This window comes from Petaurus breviceps, unplaced genomic scaffold, assembly GCF_028583685.1.
Source record: "Petaurus breviceps papuanus isolate PSGF00001 unplaced genomic scaffold, PetGlider_PUasm1.0 90760, whole genome shotgun sequence".
In the NCBI taxonomy this organism is placed as follows: Eukaryota; Metazoa; Chordata; class Mammalia; order Diprotodontia; family Petauridae; genus Petaurus; species Petaurus breviceps.
In genome coordinates, this window is record NW_027187338.1 from 7185228 (window position 1) to 7200611 (window position 15384).

The 15384-nt window shown below is 39.3% G+C and overlaps 1 protein-coding gene across 11 annotated transcripts in view; it reads left to right on the top strand.

Annotated features, from left to right (window-relative positions):
- The window catches only part of MACF1 (microtubule actin crosslinking factor 1), a 410697-nt gene that overhangs the window by 221509 nt on the left and 173804 nt on the right, over positions 1-15384 (top strand). For all 11 annotated transcript variants that reach the window (XM_069068000.1, XM_069068006.1, XM_069068005.1 and 8 more), the window contains 6 exons: positions 827-952; positions 4242-4394; positions 5490-5644; positions 12900-13026; positions 13447-13630; positions 14170-14339. In XM_069068000.1, the coding sequence (XP_068924101.1) occupies positions 827-952; positions 4242-4394; positions 5490-5644; positions 12900-13026; positions 13447-13630; positions 14170-14339 (915 nt within the window). The remainder of the gene's footprint in view (positions 1-826; positions 953-4241; positions 4395-5489; positions 5645-12899; positions 13027-13446; positions 13631-14169; positions 14340-15384) is intronic.

Sequence of the window (15384 nt, forward strand, 5' to 3'; positions counted from 1 at the left end):
AAGAAAATATCATGTGAGAGGGGCAGCCAGGTGGCTCAGCGAGTAAGAGCACTGGTTTCAGTGTCGGGATGACCTGGGGATCAAATCTGGGCTCAGATACTTAGCACCACACCCAGAAATAACTGGCCGTGTAACCTTGAGCAAGTTACTTAACCCCGATTGCTTTAAAAAAAAAAAAAAAAGAAAATATCATGTGAGGAGAATGCTGACGGTGTCAGGCTTCAGAAGGGTGGGGAGGGCTCCAGCAGCTGTCTGTGCTGGATTTTGCTCCAGAATGAAGCATTTCCTGACTAACTGGTGATTGTGTTCTATGAGAAAGGAGAAAAATTTTCTGCCCCATATATTTATTATGCTGGCTTGACCGTGTTGAAACCTTTCTTAGAGAGCTTCCTCAGTCTACTAAATATTGTTAGATTCTCTGTTGCCTCTTATTTCCAGACAGAAGGTAGCAGGTAGCATCTAAACCCAACCTGGAGCTTTCTCTCTGCATCTCTCACAGTTATGAGAGGTGAGGCTCAACATCATGGGTCTCCCTATTTCAGAGGAGATGTACATCACAGCCAATGAGAAGTCCAGAGGACAGGAACAGGGATTTTCTGAAGGAAGAGCAATAGGAGTTAATATGGGTTTTTTCCTTATCATTAATGATTGATAAAGACAGAATTTCAAGGCTTTCACTTTGTATTTTTGTGTGCCCTTTTGAATCATGAACTCTTACTGCCCCAGCATAACAGGTAGACCCTATCCTGCTTAGTGGGAGCACTCCTAGCTGGCACTTAGTTGTGCTGAGCTCAAGGCATCCATTTACCCCATTGTGTCTCTACAGTTCTTTAGTGATGCAAGAGACCTAGAAACATTCTTGAAGAACCTGCAAGACTCCATCAAACGGAAATATTCATGTGACCACAACACCAGCTTGTCTCGCCTTGAAGACCTTCTCCAGGATTCCATGGTGGGTTTTGCTAGAGTATTAGCTGGGATACTTTCTGTCTTCATAAAGTACTATGAAAAAACAGAATCATACGGCTGAGGATACTGTTTCTGCTTTGGAATATTCCTTAAGAGGGGGTCAGTTTGGTAAAGTGTATGCTACTTTTCAGTTAGCAGTTTAAGAAATCATTTTCCTACAGTCCCCTCTCTGTCTTTTCTATTATCCTCTCTTTGTCCTTCTTTGCAGAAGTTATTGATAAGACATATTTTTGTAGCACTTTAAAGTTTACTGACCATTGTTCTCACAGCAGCCCTCTGAAATATGTAGCAGGAGTGTTGTGTTCCTTGTTTTTCAAATAAGGAAACAAACTCTGAATAGTGGTATTCCTTGTTAAAGGTCACATAGTTAGGAAGTGTAACATCTGGCACTTGGATTTCACCACCAGTCCTATTTCCACAGTGCCAAGATGCCTCTTTGCCTACCTGTTGATGAGATTCCACAAGTAGATTATTGAGCTGTGGCCCAACGCACTTCCTCTGTGCCACTCAGTGCCGATCATATGTGGCAGCTTGCTTTTAATTTGATAGCTGAAGCAGATTTGAGGTAGAGAAATGACAGAGGGACATGGCATCAGATTTCTCTCTTTATTCTCTCAGCTAGGCAGAGGGAAAGATGTGAGCTGTTTGTAAATGATGAAACCTATACTTGTGTTGAATTTTTCCTCAGCCCTCTTCTCTGTGGAACTATAAGGTAATAGGAATTTGGTCTTCATCATGCTCAATGTTTAAACCTAACTTGTATGTAGTTCAACAAAAGCATGAATAGTGCTTGTGGAATAATGCTTGTATTGATCTTTTAACTTTCCCAAGCCCTTGCATGTCCATTATTTCACTATATCTCGAAAGGGCCTGAAACAACCCATATTTAATCCAAATCCTATTTATGCTCATTTGACCTTGAAAAATTTGCCCTCAAGAGACCTAGTAATACAACCAACATGAACAGGACTATTCTGTGATTAAATATCAATGGATAATGTACAGAGTTGGCAGGAGTAGACAGGGCTCAAGCTGCTATTCTGTATGAATTGAGAGTAATAATAGCAGATAACACTGATACAATGCTTTAAGGTTTACAGAGTACTTTTATGTACATTTCCTCATTTGATACTCGTAGCTTCTCCACAAGGTAGGTGCTACAAGTGTTTTTTTCATTTTTACAGATGAGAAAATGGGCTAAGTGCTGAGAGTACATAGCTGATAAGTATCAGAGACAGGTCTTTATATACCTTCACACACACACACACACACACACACACATTCTCTGGAAGTATAGACCAAGGGCTGTTGGTTACACAAAAATTGACATGTTTAATACCAAGAACCTGAGAAGAGTAGACCAGACTTCAAGCATGCAGCAATATGGCTGTCACCCTGATATATTATATTCCTCTTTTTTAACTAATGAGTCTTCTCATTCTCTCTCTTTCCCTCTCTCCTCTCCCCTCTCCCCCCTCCTTCTTTATTTTCTTCCCTTCCTCCCCCCCCCTCCACTCTCACAATCACATAGTCCAGCCATCATTAATGTAATACTTTAAGTTTTACAAATACTTGATATACTTGATCTTATTTGGACATCTGTTACAGGTGATTATCTGTTTGTGAGGCTGAGGGGGTGGACTCCTAAGATGTGGAGCCAGAACATTTCAATAGAGGGCTCTGAGTAAGAATACAGAAGTGACTTAAAGTGAAGTATTTACTAGCTGTGTTTTGGGTAACAACTGGGCATCTGTGAATCTAGTCTGTTTTAAAACATCTTTACAGGTTCAACATGAATACATTCATGTTAGGTGTTTCACTCTGATGCACAATATTAATTATCCTTGGTAGGGGATGATAAGCCATTGCATTAAGAGATCTCTTCCTAGATGTTAGCTGTAAAGTCGTTGCTTAGTTGGAAGGGTCGCAGACATGAAGGAGGCAGATGGTACTCAGTATCATTCCCCTCTTTCTCCAGAATACTTCCTTTGCAATTGTTATCATTTCTCCTCTTCTAGAGAGTTGTTGCTATGTTCCCTGCTTTCCAGGTCAGGGGCATCAGGTTGGTGGAGTCATCGGGGTCACGGAGTCACCTGAGTCTTCTCCTCTGCTTGTACTCTCAGGCTGTCATGTTATGGAGTATCTGTCTTGGCTCCTGGTTCTTTTCAAAATTCTCTTTGTTAAGCACTTGATGCCTGGAAGTGGAGACCTGTGACTATTGGGTAGACAGAAATTGATATGCTTAATGCCAGGAGGATGATACGGGTAGACCAGACTTCAAGCATGGAACAGTATGGCTCTCTCCCTGATATGTCCCGTTCCTCTTCCTTAACTAACAAGTTAAAGTTGTATTTCTTTCAATCATGCTCCCTGGGACAGGCACAGGTAGTTCAGTATTTATTATTCTTTTCTTGAATATTCTTAATTCAACAATGGCATTTCCTTGCATTACTAACTCTCTACCCCCCCATCACATCTATTCCTGCCTTAAGGAAGTCCTCTTCTGGGGATTTTTATTCCTCAAAATGGGCTTGAACCATCCTGGCTAATAAATTGAAATTGTGCTCTATCCTCCAATGGAATTGGCAATATACTGTTAACCAGTTCTACTTTAAGAAGCTCACATGTTTGTGAGATAATTGGGTCAGTAGAGTCTTCAGAGTTTCCATTTTCTGTGCTCTCTCTTAAACTAACCAAATGTCTCCAAGTCACTAAAGTTGAAAGGTCTTGAAAGTTGTATTTAATTGATATAATCAAGTCATTTATCTAACTACCAGTCATGGTCCAAGAAGTTAGATTCTTGAGCTTTTTTAAACTTCTATCTGAGCTTTTCTAATTTAAAAAATGGTGGATCTTATAGTACAGTTTGGAGGATAGACTTCTACAAGATTGAGAATCGAGTCTGATTGTCTAGTTGCACACAGACAGGGTGGGAACAGCTGGGTTCTGTCAACGAAAGCCTGTTTTACTGTTATTGATATTCCCATTTTCTTTTTTTGCATGTGGATTTGTGATCATTGGGAAAGGAACAGAGAGAGAGAGAGTAAAATTCAGGTGCTCCAGCACTTGGTGAAAAGAGACAGAAATGTTCTCTCTTTGTTCCTTCAGTCCTCTCTTTCTCTGATAGCTCTATGGAGGATCCTTGCCCAAGAAATAACATTCTCTTGCAGGGGTTGGGTATGTTAGGTTGTTTTTAGTCGACTCAGCTAGAAACAAATATTAACTTAATTGGAAACTAATTTATGTTTGTATTTTTTCTTCCTGTTTTGTAGGATGAAAAGGAGCAGCTCATTCAGTCAAAGAGTTCTGTTGCCAGTTTAGTGGGGAGGTCAAAAACCATCATTCAACTGAAGCCACGAAATCCAGACCACATACTAAAGAGCACCATCTCCATCAAGGCTATCTGTGACTACCGGCAAATAGAGGTGAACAGACAGAGGAAACTCCTCTGGTTTTCATTACAAAACAATGGAGAGAGAAAGAAAATTTTGGTTTTGGGGTAATAATCTAAGAGGAAGACTGACAGAGAAAAAATGGGAAGGTTATGTTGCTTTGAGTTATTGATGATAGTAGGCCTATGGAGAGAGAGCCTAGGAAAAGAATAGATGAAGAAAGGAGTAAAATAGTCCTTTGATTTAGAATGTGTCAATATATTCTGGGGAATAGAACTCTGGAAATAGAAATGTTAAATGTTAAATCTCTTCCATCAAATGTAATATGTGTCTCAGTTTCTTCTTCTGTAAAATGCCAGTTTCCAGCCTCCCTCCCAGGAAAGATGGGCACTGCATAAATTGTCTCAAAGGAAAAAACTATTATGTAGCCTACAAATAGAAAGTTGTGGGAACATTTCCCATTTTTTCTTTTTTTTTTTTAAGCAATCGGGGTTAAATAACTTGCTCAAGGTCACACAGCCAGTTATTTCTGGGTGTAGTGCTAAGTATCTGAACCCGGATTCGATCCCCAGGTCATCCTGACACTGGAGCCGGTGCTCTTACTCTCTGAGCCACCTGGCTGCCCCTCCCATTTTTTCTTGGTGGTTGTAGTTATAAAGAGGAAATTATCAAGTAAAATCCTAGAGGGTAGAAACTAAGCTTTCTACTTATTAGGTATCCCTATTTCTGTGCTTAACAGTATTGTATATCTAGAAAGTAGGCTCTTAAAAAAACACTCCCTAAATTGACAGCAGGCACTGGATGACCCTTTTTCAAGGGCATTGTAGAGAAGTCTTATATTCAAGTCAGGATCTATCCTAGAATGCCCCCGCGAGGCCTTTTCCAGCTCTGAAATTCTATCACAGGATGGATGTTAACCTGTCTTACATAATTCACCACCTTTTCTGAGGACTGAATGTTAGTTTGTATTTTTTTTTCTTTTTCCCAAAACTGAAGTTAAATATTTCAGGCTCAGGTCACTATGAATCCATCTCGTAGGCCATTTCACCAAGTCTTCCACAGCTTTCAGACTGGTCTAGGATTTGTTGTTTTGCTGGTGTTGCAAATTTGCCTTCCTTGTCTCTGTAGATCACCATCTGCAAGAATGATGAGTGTGTATTGGAAGATAATTCCCAGAGGACCAAGTGGAAGGTGATCAGCCCCACAGGAAATGAGGCAATGGTACCCTCAGTGTGCTTCCTCATTCCTCCACCAAACAAAGATGCCATTGAGGTGGCCAACAGGTACTTCTTGTCCATGCCAAATTTGTGCCTTCTCCTGTGCTTGACCATGCACCTGCCAGAGCTGCTAACCTTGTAGACCAAGTCTGGCACTTCTTTTGTGAAAGTGACCTTTTAGCAGCTCTAGTATTTTGTGCTGTTGACTATAGCTAGCATATTGTTCCTTAGCTCAAAAGGGAACTCTGGGATTTTTCATATGTACACATGTATTTGTATATTTTAAGTCTCTAGAAGGTCCTCTGGCCCTCTAAAGCTTAATTTTCTGTATTTAGCATTTATATTATATAATATATGTTATATATCATATCATATTATATAATATATATTCTATGAAAGCAACAACCCTCTTCATGATTCTAAGTAATTTTGCGGTTGAAGATTGAGATGTTTCAGGCCACAACATAATTTAGTTTTCTAAACTCATGGGGGAGGGCAAAGAGGAGTCACTGTTGTAAGGTGAGATGAAATTAAACTTCTTTTCTTTTTTTCCTTCCTTTCTTCCCTCCTTTTTTTTTTTAAATACAAGACAATTTCTTTTCTTCAGAAATATGAAATTCATCTTTTATTGACCATAACTCAATGAAATTAAACAAAGGGCTTTTGGAACAAATATTAACTTAATTGGAAACTAATTTAATCCTAAAAACTATGTGGGTCAAAGAACCAATCTTAGAAATAGTCAAAAATTAAAGATAATGACAACAATAAGACAATATACCTCAATATTGGGGCTACAGCTAAAGTAGTACTTAGGGAGCCCATCAATTTAGGAATAGCTAAAGAAGTTGTGTTACATGTATATGATGAAATACTATTTTGTTTTAAGAATGAGGTTTCAGAGAAACTTGAGAAGAGTTGTTTGAACTGATAGAAAATGAAATGAACAGAATACAGGAAAAAATTTAATCCATTTTACTCAAGTCCATAAAGAGTCTTGACAACTCTATATCTGTCTCCAGTGAGGATGCTGTGTTGTGCCCCAGAGTTATGGTATTCCCTTGGGTGCCCTTCCACTCACCTCCAGAAGTAGGAGTGGATAATTGTTTTTCTTTTAATATTTTTGTTATTCTGCACTGAAAAAACATCATATAGACCATTTGCATAGATCTGGTAGAACAGAAAAATTAATTGTACATAAAAAAGTTTCTGTTATACATAATTTGCTTTTCTTTGTAAGATAGTTTTCAAAGCTATCTTGTTCCTCTGGCCTTCTTTCTGTTCTTTTCTCTGGATTAAAAAAAAAAAGATCCATTTTCTTTTCTGCTAAATCAGAGATAAAGGACTGTGGTGGAAGGAGCCTTGGGGCTTGGTGTGAGACCACCTGGGTTTTGGTCCTGCTTCCACTTCCTAGCCCTAAGCTTGTCACTTTACCTTTATTAGCCTCATTCTTTTCATTTCTCAAATAAAGATAATTAGACTTGTGCTGCTAAAGCACTTTTTACAAAGCACTTTGTAAAATGCACAGCAGTATCTAAGTGTGGCATTGTCCTCATGATGGAATGCTAGAGCTGAAATGCACCTTTAAGATCATCTGATCTAGCTCCTTCATTTGATGCCTCTGCACTTTACAAACCAGAGGGTGGAAGTGATTTGGTCCAAGTCAAATGGCAGGTTAGTGCCAGATCTTCTGCCAGGTCCAACCTTCTTTTCATTACATCATGCTGCTTCCTTGCCCTTGTCTAAAAGTGCTATAAGTGTTTGCTACTATTTTTTGGTGGACTTAGTTCATGAGTAGATGATTTCTAAAGTACCTTTAAAACCTCATTATTGAATATTGGCTATGTGCCACCTGTGTGGGAAACACAAAAATGAAGTTATCTAAAAAAAAGTGTTCTGTAGATGCTTTGCTGCCGAACTAGTCCAATTTTTACAGGAATATTAACCTCCTTACTCTATGAACTTGTTTCCTACAGAGCAGGTTTTGTGTTTCACTTGTCTCTTTCTTGGCCTTGCTCCTGTGAAAAGCATCCAAGGGTTTTAGTGAACAATAAGCTCAAAATAAGTCATCATTGTGACATGGAGCTCCGGGGCTAATGTGAACTTTACCTGTGTTATGAGCAGTATAGTGCTCAGGGGAGAAGCTCTGTCCTCTGTCCTGATCAGGCCACTTCTAGAGCATCCCTTTAGTTCTGTGCACTATGTTTAGGAAAGACATTGATAGGTGTAATCATATCCAAAAGAAGGTGCCTCAGGTTAGTGAAGAGGTTAGAAACCAAAGCCACACGAGCATCAGAGGAAGGAGCTAGTGTTAGCTATCCTGGGGGAAAGAAAGCTTAGAGGGGAACAGGAGCACTCAGTTCAAGATAATAACAGGGAGGACGGATTGCATTTCTTCTGCCTGCTCTCAGAGCGCTCAGCTAAGAGCAGTGAGTAGAAGTTTCAAACAGGTAGATTTAGCGTTAATATAAAGGACAATGAGAGCTATCCCTGAGGCCAGTTGTCTGCTTCAGGAGCTAATGGAATCTTTCTCACTGGAGGTAACTTTATGAAAAGACTGGATAAGCCCTTGGGAGGAATGTTATGTTGTTGTTGGGTCATTTAGGTTGTGTCTGACTCTTCATGACCCTGTTTAGGGTTTTCTTGGCAAAGATACTAGAGTGCTTTACCATTTCCTTCAGCTTATTTTACAGATGAGGAAACTGAGGCAAACAGGGTTAAGTGACTTGCCCAGGGTCACACAGCTAGTGCCTGAGATCAGATTTGAACTCAGATCTTCCTGACTCAAAGCCCAGCATTCTATCTACTGTGCCACCTACCTGCCCCCTTCTTCATCTATCTGTAAAAGGGGAATAATAACAGTACCACAACCTCCTACAGTCAAATGAAACTTGTTTTTAAGGAAAAATACATATTCCTCAGAGTCTAGAAATATTCCCTTTTGTCTTTTGGGGCTTTTTACATGTAGGTTATATGTGTGTAGTCATGTAAAACATCCATAATAGTCATGTGTGAAAGAAAATATAGACCAAAAAAAAAAAAAACCTCAAGAAAAATAAAGGGAAAAAAAGTATGCTTCAGTCTGTATCCACACACCATCAGTTCTTTCTCTGGGGATGGATAGTGTTTTTCATCATAAGTCCTTCAGAGTTGTCTTGGGTCATTGTATTGCTAAGAATAGCTAAATCATGCACAACTGATCATCTTACAATATTGCTGTTACTTTGTACACAGTACATTTCACTTTGCATCAGCTCATGCAAGTCCTTCCAGGTTTCTCTGAGAGCATCCTGCTCATCTTTTCATATAGTACAGCAGTATTCCATCATAATTATATAGCACAACTTGTTCAGCCATTCCTCAATTGATGTGTATCTCCTTAATGTCTAATTCTTTACTCCCCAGAAAAGAACAGCTGCCAATATTTTTGTACATATAGGTCCTTTTCCTTTTTGTTTTTTATCTCTTTTGGAAAACAGATCTAGTAGTGGTATTGCTATGTCAAAGAATATGCATGGTTTTATAGTTCTTTGGACATAGTTCCATATTGCTCTATAGAATGGTTTAATCAGAGAAAGCAAGCAATTTGACATAAGTTATACATGTGTAAGTCATGCAAAAACACTTCCATAATAGTCATGTTGTGAGAAACTATTTTCCTCCATCCTATACTAGCCCAACCCCATTTATTTTGTTGTCTCCTTTTGCCCTGTTCCTCCTCAAAAGTGTTTGCTTCAGGGCAGCTAGGTGGTGCAGTGAATAGAGCACCGGCCCTGAAGTCAGGAAGACCTAGGTTTGGATCTGACCTCAGACACTTAACACAAAAAATAGCCATGTGACCTTGGGCAAGTCACTTAACCCCAATTGCCCTCCAAAAAACAAAAACAAAAAAATGTTTGCTTCTGATTACCTCCTCCCCCAATCTACCCTCCCTTCTATCTACTAACATCTCTTATCCCATTCCCACCTACTTTCCTGTAGGGTAAGACAGATTTCTATACCTAATTAATATTTATATCTGCTGTTTTCAAGGGCCCATGGGCCTTCACAGAGCAGGACATATGTTGCTACTGATCCTTCTGTGACTGGTCATAGGAAAATGTTTAGCATATATGGAATCTCTAAAGAGTATAAACCTGGGGCGGCTATGTGGCACAGTGAATAGAACACTGGCCCTGGAGTCAGGAGGACTTGAGTTCAAATTTGGCCTCAGACACTTAACACAGAAACTAGCCATGTGACCTTGGGCAAGTCACGTAACCCCAATTGCCCTACCTTCTCCCCTCCAAAAAGCAAAAAAAAAAAAAAAGAGTATACTTTCATTCTTTAGGAGATGTTTACTCTATCACTACATGCATGCACAGATATGGGAAAGTCAGTGTGATATCATTGAAAGGATATTGGAATTAGAGACAAGAATCCTGGGTTTGAATCCTTATCTATTTACTGATCTATTAACTCCGTGTCAGTGGGGGCATATTGTCTTCCCTCTCTGACCCTCAGTTTTTCCATTATAAAATGAGAACAACAAGACTTGTATTATCACAGGACATTTGGGAGGAAAGCACTTTGTAACCTATAAAATAGTGTGGAAATGTGAGTTGTATATTTTAAATAATCACTTGCACAGAATAAATAGTAATTAATGGCAGTTTTTTTTTTAAACTGTTTCTTTCATGATTCAGGATAGAGTGGCAGAAAATCAGATGTGGCTGGTAAATTTCTTGCAATTCAAGATACTTATACACACATGACATGTATAGAGATATGCAAAATCAGTAGTCAGCAGGTGGTTTATCTGTTGTGTATAATGATTACGGTGATTTTAAAAAATCCTGAGATGGCTTCTTTTTTACCGCTACTACCACTTCCCCCCAATCCCTACTTAGTTTCTAGGTACCTTCTTTTACTGTGAGTTAGAGGCTCTCCTGGGAGTGCAAATTCATCTTAACATTACCTTTAAAAACATGGATTTGGAAATGATCTGCTGCCCCTAAAGCTAAAGGTTCTTACCCTTTTTTGTGTCACAGTTGGATCCCTTTGGCAGACTAGAAAAGACTATGTTCTCAGACCCCTTCTCAGAATCATGTTTCTAAATAATTGAAGGAAATGCTAAATTTCAGTTAGAGATTACTGAAAATAAAGATGCAGTTTTTTTCCCATCCAAGTTCACACCACCCCTGAAGCATGATCCATGGATACTTCTCACTGTCATGAATCCTAGGTTAAGAATCCCTGTTCTCTGAGCAACCGAACTGCCCATATAGGTCCTCTGAAGGGTAGGCGCACCTTTCTTGAGCGGGCTACTCTGGTTTGGGGTTAGTACCACTAGAGGGCACACTTCCCCTTTGGTAGTTTATCCTTTGCCCTTCAAAGTGCTAGTTCCAGTCTAATCCAGCAAGCATTTATTCAGTGTAAGGAACCCTGCTAATTGTTGGAGATGTAACGACAGAAGAGAATGAAAAATAGTCCCTGCCATCAAGGAGTTTAGTTCTACCAGGCAGACACCAGATGTAAGCAAGGGAGCAGACCTGATCATTTGAAGAAGAGAAAGAAGCACTAACAACTCTGAGGGATCAGTTTGCAAAATTCTGTAAACATTTATTAAGTTTTCCCTGAGTACAGAGTATAGGGCTAGATACTGCAGAAGACATAGAGTTTAAATCAGATGTGTTCCCTGTCCTCATGGAGCTTGTAATCTGGGTTTTTTCAGGAGTAATTAAAGACATAGCCTCATGGAATTTATAGCAGGAGGAATATTGAGAGCATTTAATCAACTCAGTGCTTTTACAGATGCAGAATCTGAGGCCTAGAGAAGTCCAGTGCTTGAATAAGGTGACAAACTAGTTAGTGTCAAAATTTAAAGTAGGACTTGGGTCTCTTGACTCCTAGTCCAGTGGTAGTTAGACATGTCGATTAGAAATGACTAATTTAGAACAGTCATATTTAGAAAATATAGATCTTTAAAGAAAAACAAAACCAATCAACATAATAATATCCACAATAACTTAAAATTTACATAAAGCTATAAAAGGTATAAGTAACTTAAAGTCTTAAGTATTATAGTTTCCAAGATTTACTCGCTCTTTGATAAAAGACTTTGAAAATTGCCTCCAGGTTTTGATCTTCTTCTGACCCAACAGCTCATGATTGTTATTTGCCTTTTTTTTTTTGTTTGCTGGCTCATTGTCCACCACTTTTCAGCTCTAGGTCTCCCAGAGTTCTGTTTCTATTGGTGCCTGGTACGTACTTTGAAGCACAGCTCACAAAGCCCCTGACTGGGTAGTGAGCACCTTGCTTGCTTTCAAACTGTACCTTACTTAGTTGTGAAGATTCTGTTTAGAAATAATGACTCTTAATGCCAAGCCAACAGTTTTCTTGGCTGCTTCTTTGAAAATGGAGCTTAGAAGTTAGAATATGGTACCTGTCCAGCCACCTACTCCCAGTCCTTTGACTTGTATTTTTTACTCATTGACAAAGATCCTGGGTGCTAGAAGGAAATTCAGGCTTTCTGGCCATGTGTGGTCTTCTTTGTGACTATTCTACCAGCTCCCCGACATCACTGTGAAGCCAACTACCGCTGGACAGCAGCAGCAGTCTACAGCCAAAATTTCTTAGGAGTTGACTTTTGTAATTAATAATAATAATAACATCAATGATGATTGCTGATGTTTATATAGCACTTTAAGTTTTGCAAAATACTTTGCCTATATTAACTCATTTTGATCCCCACAACAACTCTATGAGGTAGGTAGTATTATAAGCCCAGTTTTACAGATGGGGAAACTGAGTCTGGGATGAATTAAGTGATTTTGCTTAGGGTTGCACAGTTAATAAGTGTGTCAGACAAGATTTGAACTCAATTCTTCTTGCCTCTTAAGTCCACTATTCTCTACCCTACCATCTAACTGCCTACGAAGGAAAATTAGTCATTGAAAATTGACCCACCTATTGTCCATGTCTGACTGCATATAAAACACTTTTTACACATCATTGCCCATCTCTCTTACTTCCACTTCTAAATCCTAGAATGTTTTTGAAACCAAGTCTAGGGTCAGTAAAAGACTATTATTTGAATTCAATAGTAGCAGCTCATGTATAATGAACACTACAGGGACCAGAACTATGATTTCATTGATTTGGAGAACTTCCAGGTGAATGCAGGCAGGTTTGCACCTTCTCTGAAACTGATTTTCTTTAGCATATATTAGTGTTAGAGTCCCCTAGAGTACAAAGAGGTTATGTTACAAGGTTTACCCTTGCAAACATATTGTAAGTACTTTTTTGACCACACAGTAATGTTTCTCTGTGTTATTTCCAGAGTGGAGCAATCATATCAGAAGGTGATGACCCTTTGGCATCAGCTGCATGTGAACACCAAAAGTCTTATTTCTTGGCACTATCTGCGGAAGGACATTGATCTTGTGCAGAACTGGAACCTGGACAAGGTAATTTGATAGAATCCTCTCTCTGTATCCTTTTGGGTTGACTTTGTCAGGAGAAATTTTTTTTTCGCCTTTTGGAGGGAAATTGGGGTTAAGTAATTTGCCCAAGGTTACATGGCTAGTTTTTTTTGTGTGTGTGTGGGTGTTGAGTGTCTGAGGCCAGAACCGAACTTAGGTCCTTCTGACTCCAGGGCCGGCGCTTTACTCACTGTGCCACCTAGTAGCCCTGGAGAATTTCTTTTGGTTCCAATGGAAGGACTATCCAGCTGACTGGAAGACTGGGGAGTGAGGGATATTCTTGTGGAAATTTAGTATTAGTAAATGAAAATACCAGTTTAGTTGGTTAGGGAAAACAGCAGGTATGTTGGTAAAATATAACCTGAATTGACTGTATTCTTTGAAATGTTTTCTCACACTTGCTAGCTTCGATCCTTGGCCTCTGGTGAGTGTCATCAAGTCATGAAGAACCTCCAGACCCACTATGAAGATTTCCTACAAGATAGCAGGGATTCCTCACTCTTCTCAGTGGCTGATCGTCTACGCCTAGAGGAGGAGGTGGATTCTTGCAAAGCACACTACCAGCAACTGGCTGAGTCCTTGGAGAATGGTGGGTGTGGGTAGTGTGATCTTAAGAGAGGAGGGAGTACCTCACAGGACTCTCTAAATACAGTTCCTTTTTTCTCACTATAAAATCACATCTTTTTAGCGTTTAAGATGCATATAGGTTGGGGAAAGTCATAAACATGAAATCTGCAAATCACATTTTGGAAGCACTCCTTTACATATTGCTCTATAGTTTATGAAACACTTTTTCCCACACAACTTGGGAAACAGATAATCATAATAATAGGTCACATTTATAGAGCACTTTACAGATTACAAAAGACTTTCTCACAACAGCCCTGGGAGAGAAGGTTAAGTAATTGTATCTTCATTTTACAGAGTTCAGTGTGCATAGAATTTAGGACCAGATTTGAACTCTTTGTCCCCCAGTGGAGCCTTTCTTTCTAGAAGAATGTTAGATTGAATCCTTAGTCTCTTGTCCTCTGTTATTTTAAAGAACTCTTATCTTGTGCTGGGAGTATGTAGGATTTCGTTGTTTTCTGCGGTGACCTCTGATCAACTTGAGTGTTTATGTTTCTGCAGAAGATAAGGATGAGACGGTTGCTAGGATGTACATCTCAGAACTGACAAACATTCGACTCCGTCTGGAGGAGTGTGAGCAGAGGCTGATCAGGCGCATCCAGTCCTCACCTGGCTCCAGGACTGATGAGGATGCTCGGCAAGACACAGCCTTACGCATCGCAGATCAGGAGGTCAGCCCTGAGAGTGCTCTGGGAGGTGCTTTTATTGGGCTAGTCAGTAGAGGAGTGAAGCAGAGTGGAACTTAAGAGAGTAAACTGCAGCATTTTTGCAGTTGAAGTGTATGTCTTGAGGAGTTTCCACAAAGAGAATTCAAGTCTCCTGTAGCCAGTCTTGCAAATGTCAAATTACTTAAGGTAAAGAAAGAGTTGACTTGTGCTGCTGGAGTAATATAGGGTGCAACTTCGATCTTCTTGTTTCTAAGTGGTTCCCTCTCCCCTAAGGAAAAAAATTCTTGTAAATTATTCAATGCTGACCCGCTTTGGCTACTTATTTGCAGAGCTATAACTAGTTTGGTACCCTAGGCAAGAAATACTAACTAGGCTGGCAAATAAACTTTATATTGATGAGTTAGAAATATATACAGAAAGTAAGACAAATGTAACTAAGGGAGAAGGAATTTATTATTTATAGTGGCTCCTAGCTAGAAGTTATTAACAATGCAAACTCATCTGATAACTTCCTATTTTAACTAATCATCTTTAGTAACTAGAACTGCTACAGGAGTACATGTTTTAAAATGTTGTGCCCTAGGACCAAGCTTGGCCATAATTAATTGTTGTGCTTATTAGAGAGACTCCTCAGTTGGGGCCATGACTGTTTTGATAGCATGGTAGAATGCATAGGGAATTTCTTGGGTGTCAGGTAGATCTGAGTTTACCTTCCACTTCTGACACATCCTGAATTTCTCAACCTGGAAAAGTCCCTTAACCTTTCAGTGCTCCAGGGTATTCTCAAAGAATATAAATTACAATTAACAGTCTTTGTTGGTAAGAGGAATTTCTTTCATCAATAAAATCACACATTCAGATAGCACTGCCTATTCATACATAGACACATGAAGCAAAATAACACAATTTTCTTTTATATGTTTAATTTCAGTCATGCAAAATACAAAAATCTGGTGACTCCAGATTTGAATCAAATCAACATATATTTACTGAACACCAGCTAGCTACCAGGCCTTGTGTTATTATAGTCAGTACACATATATTAAGC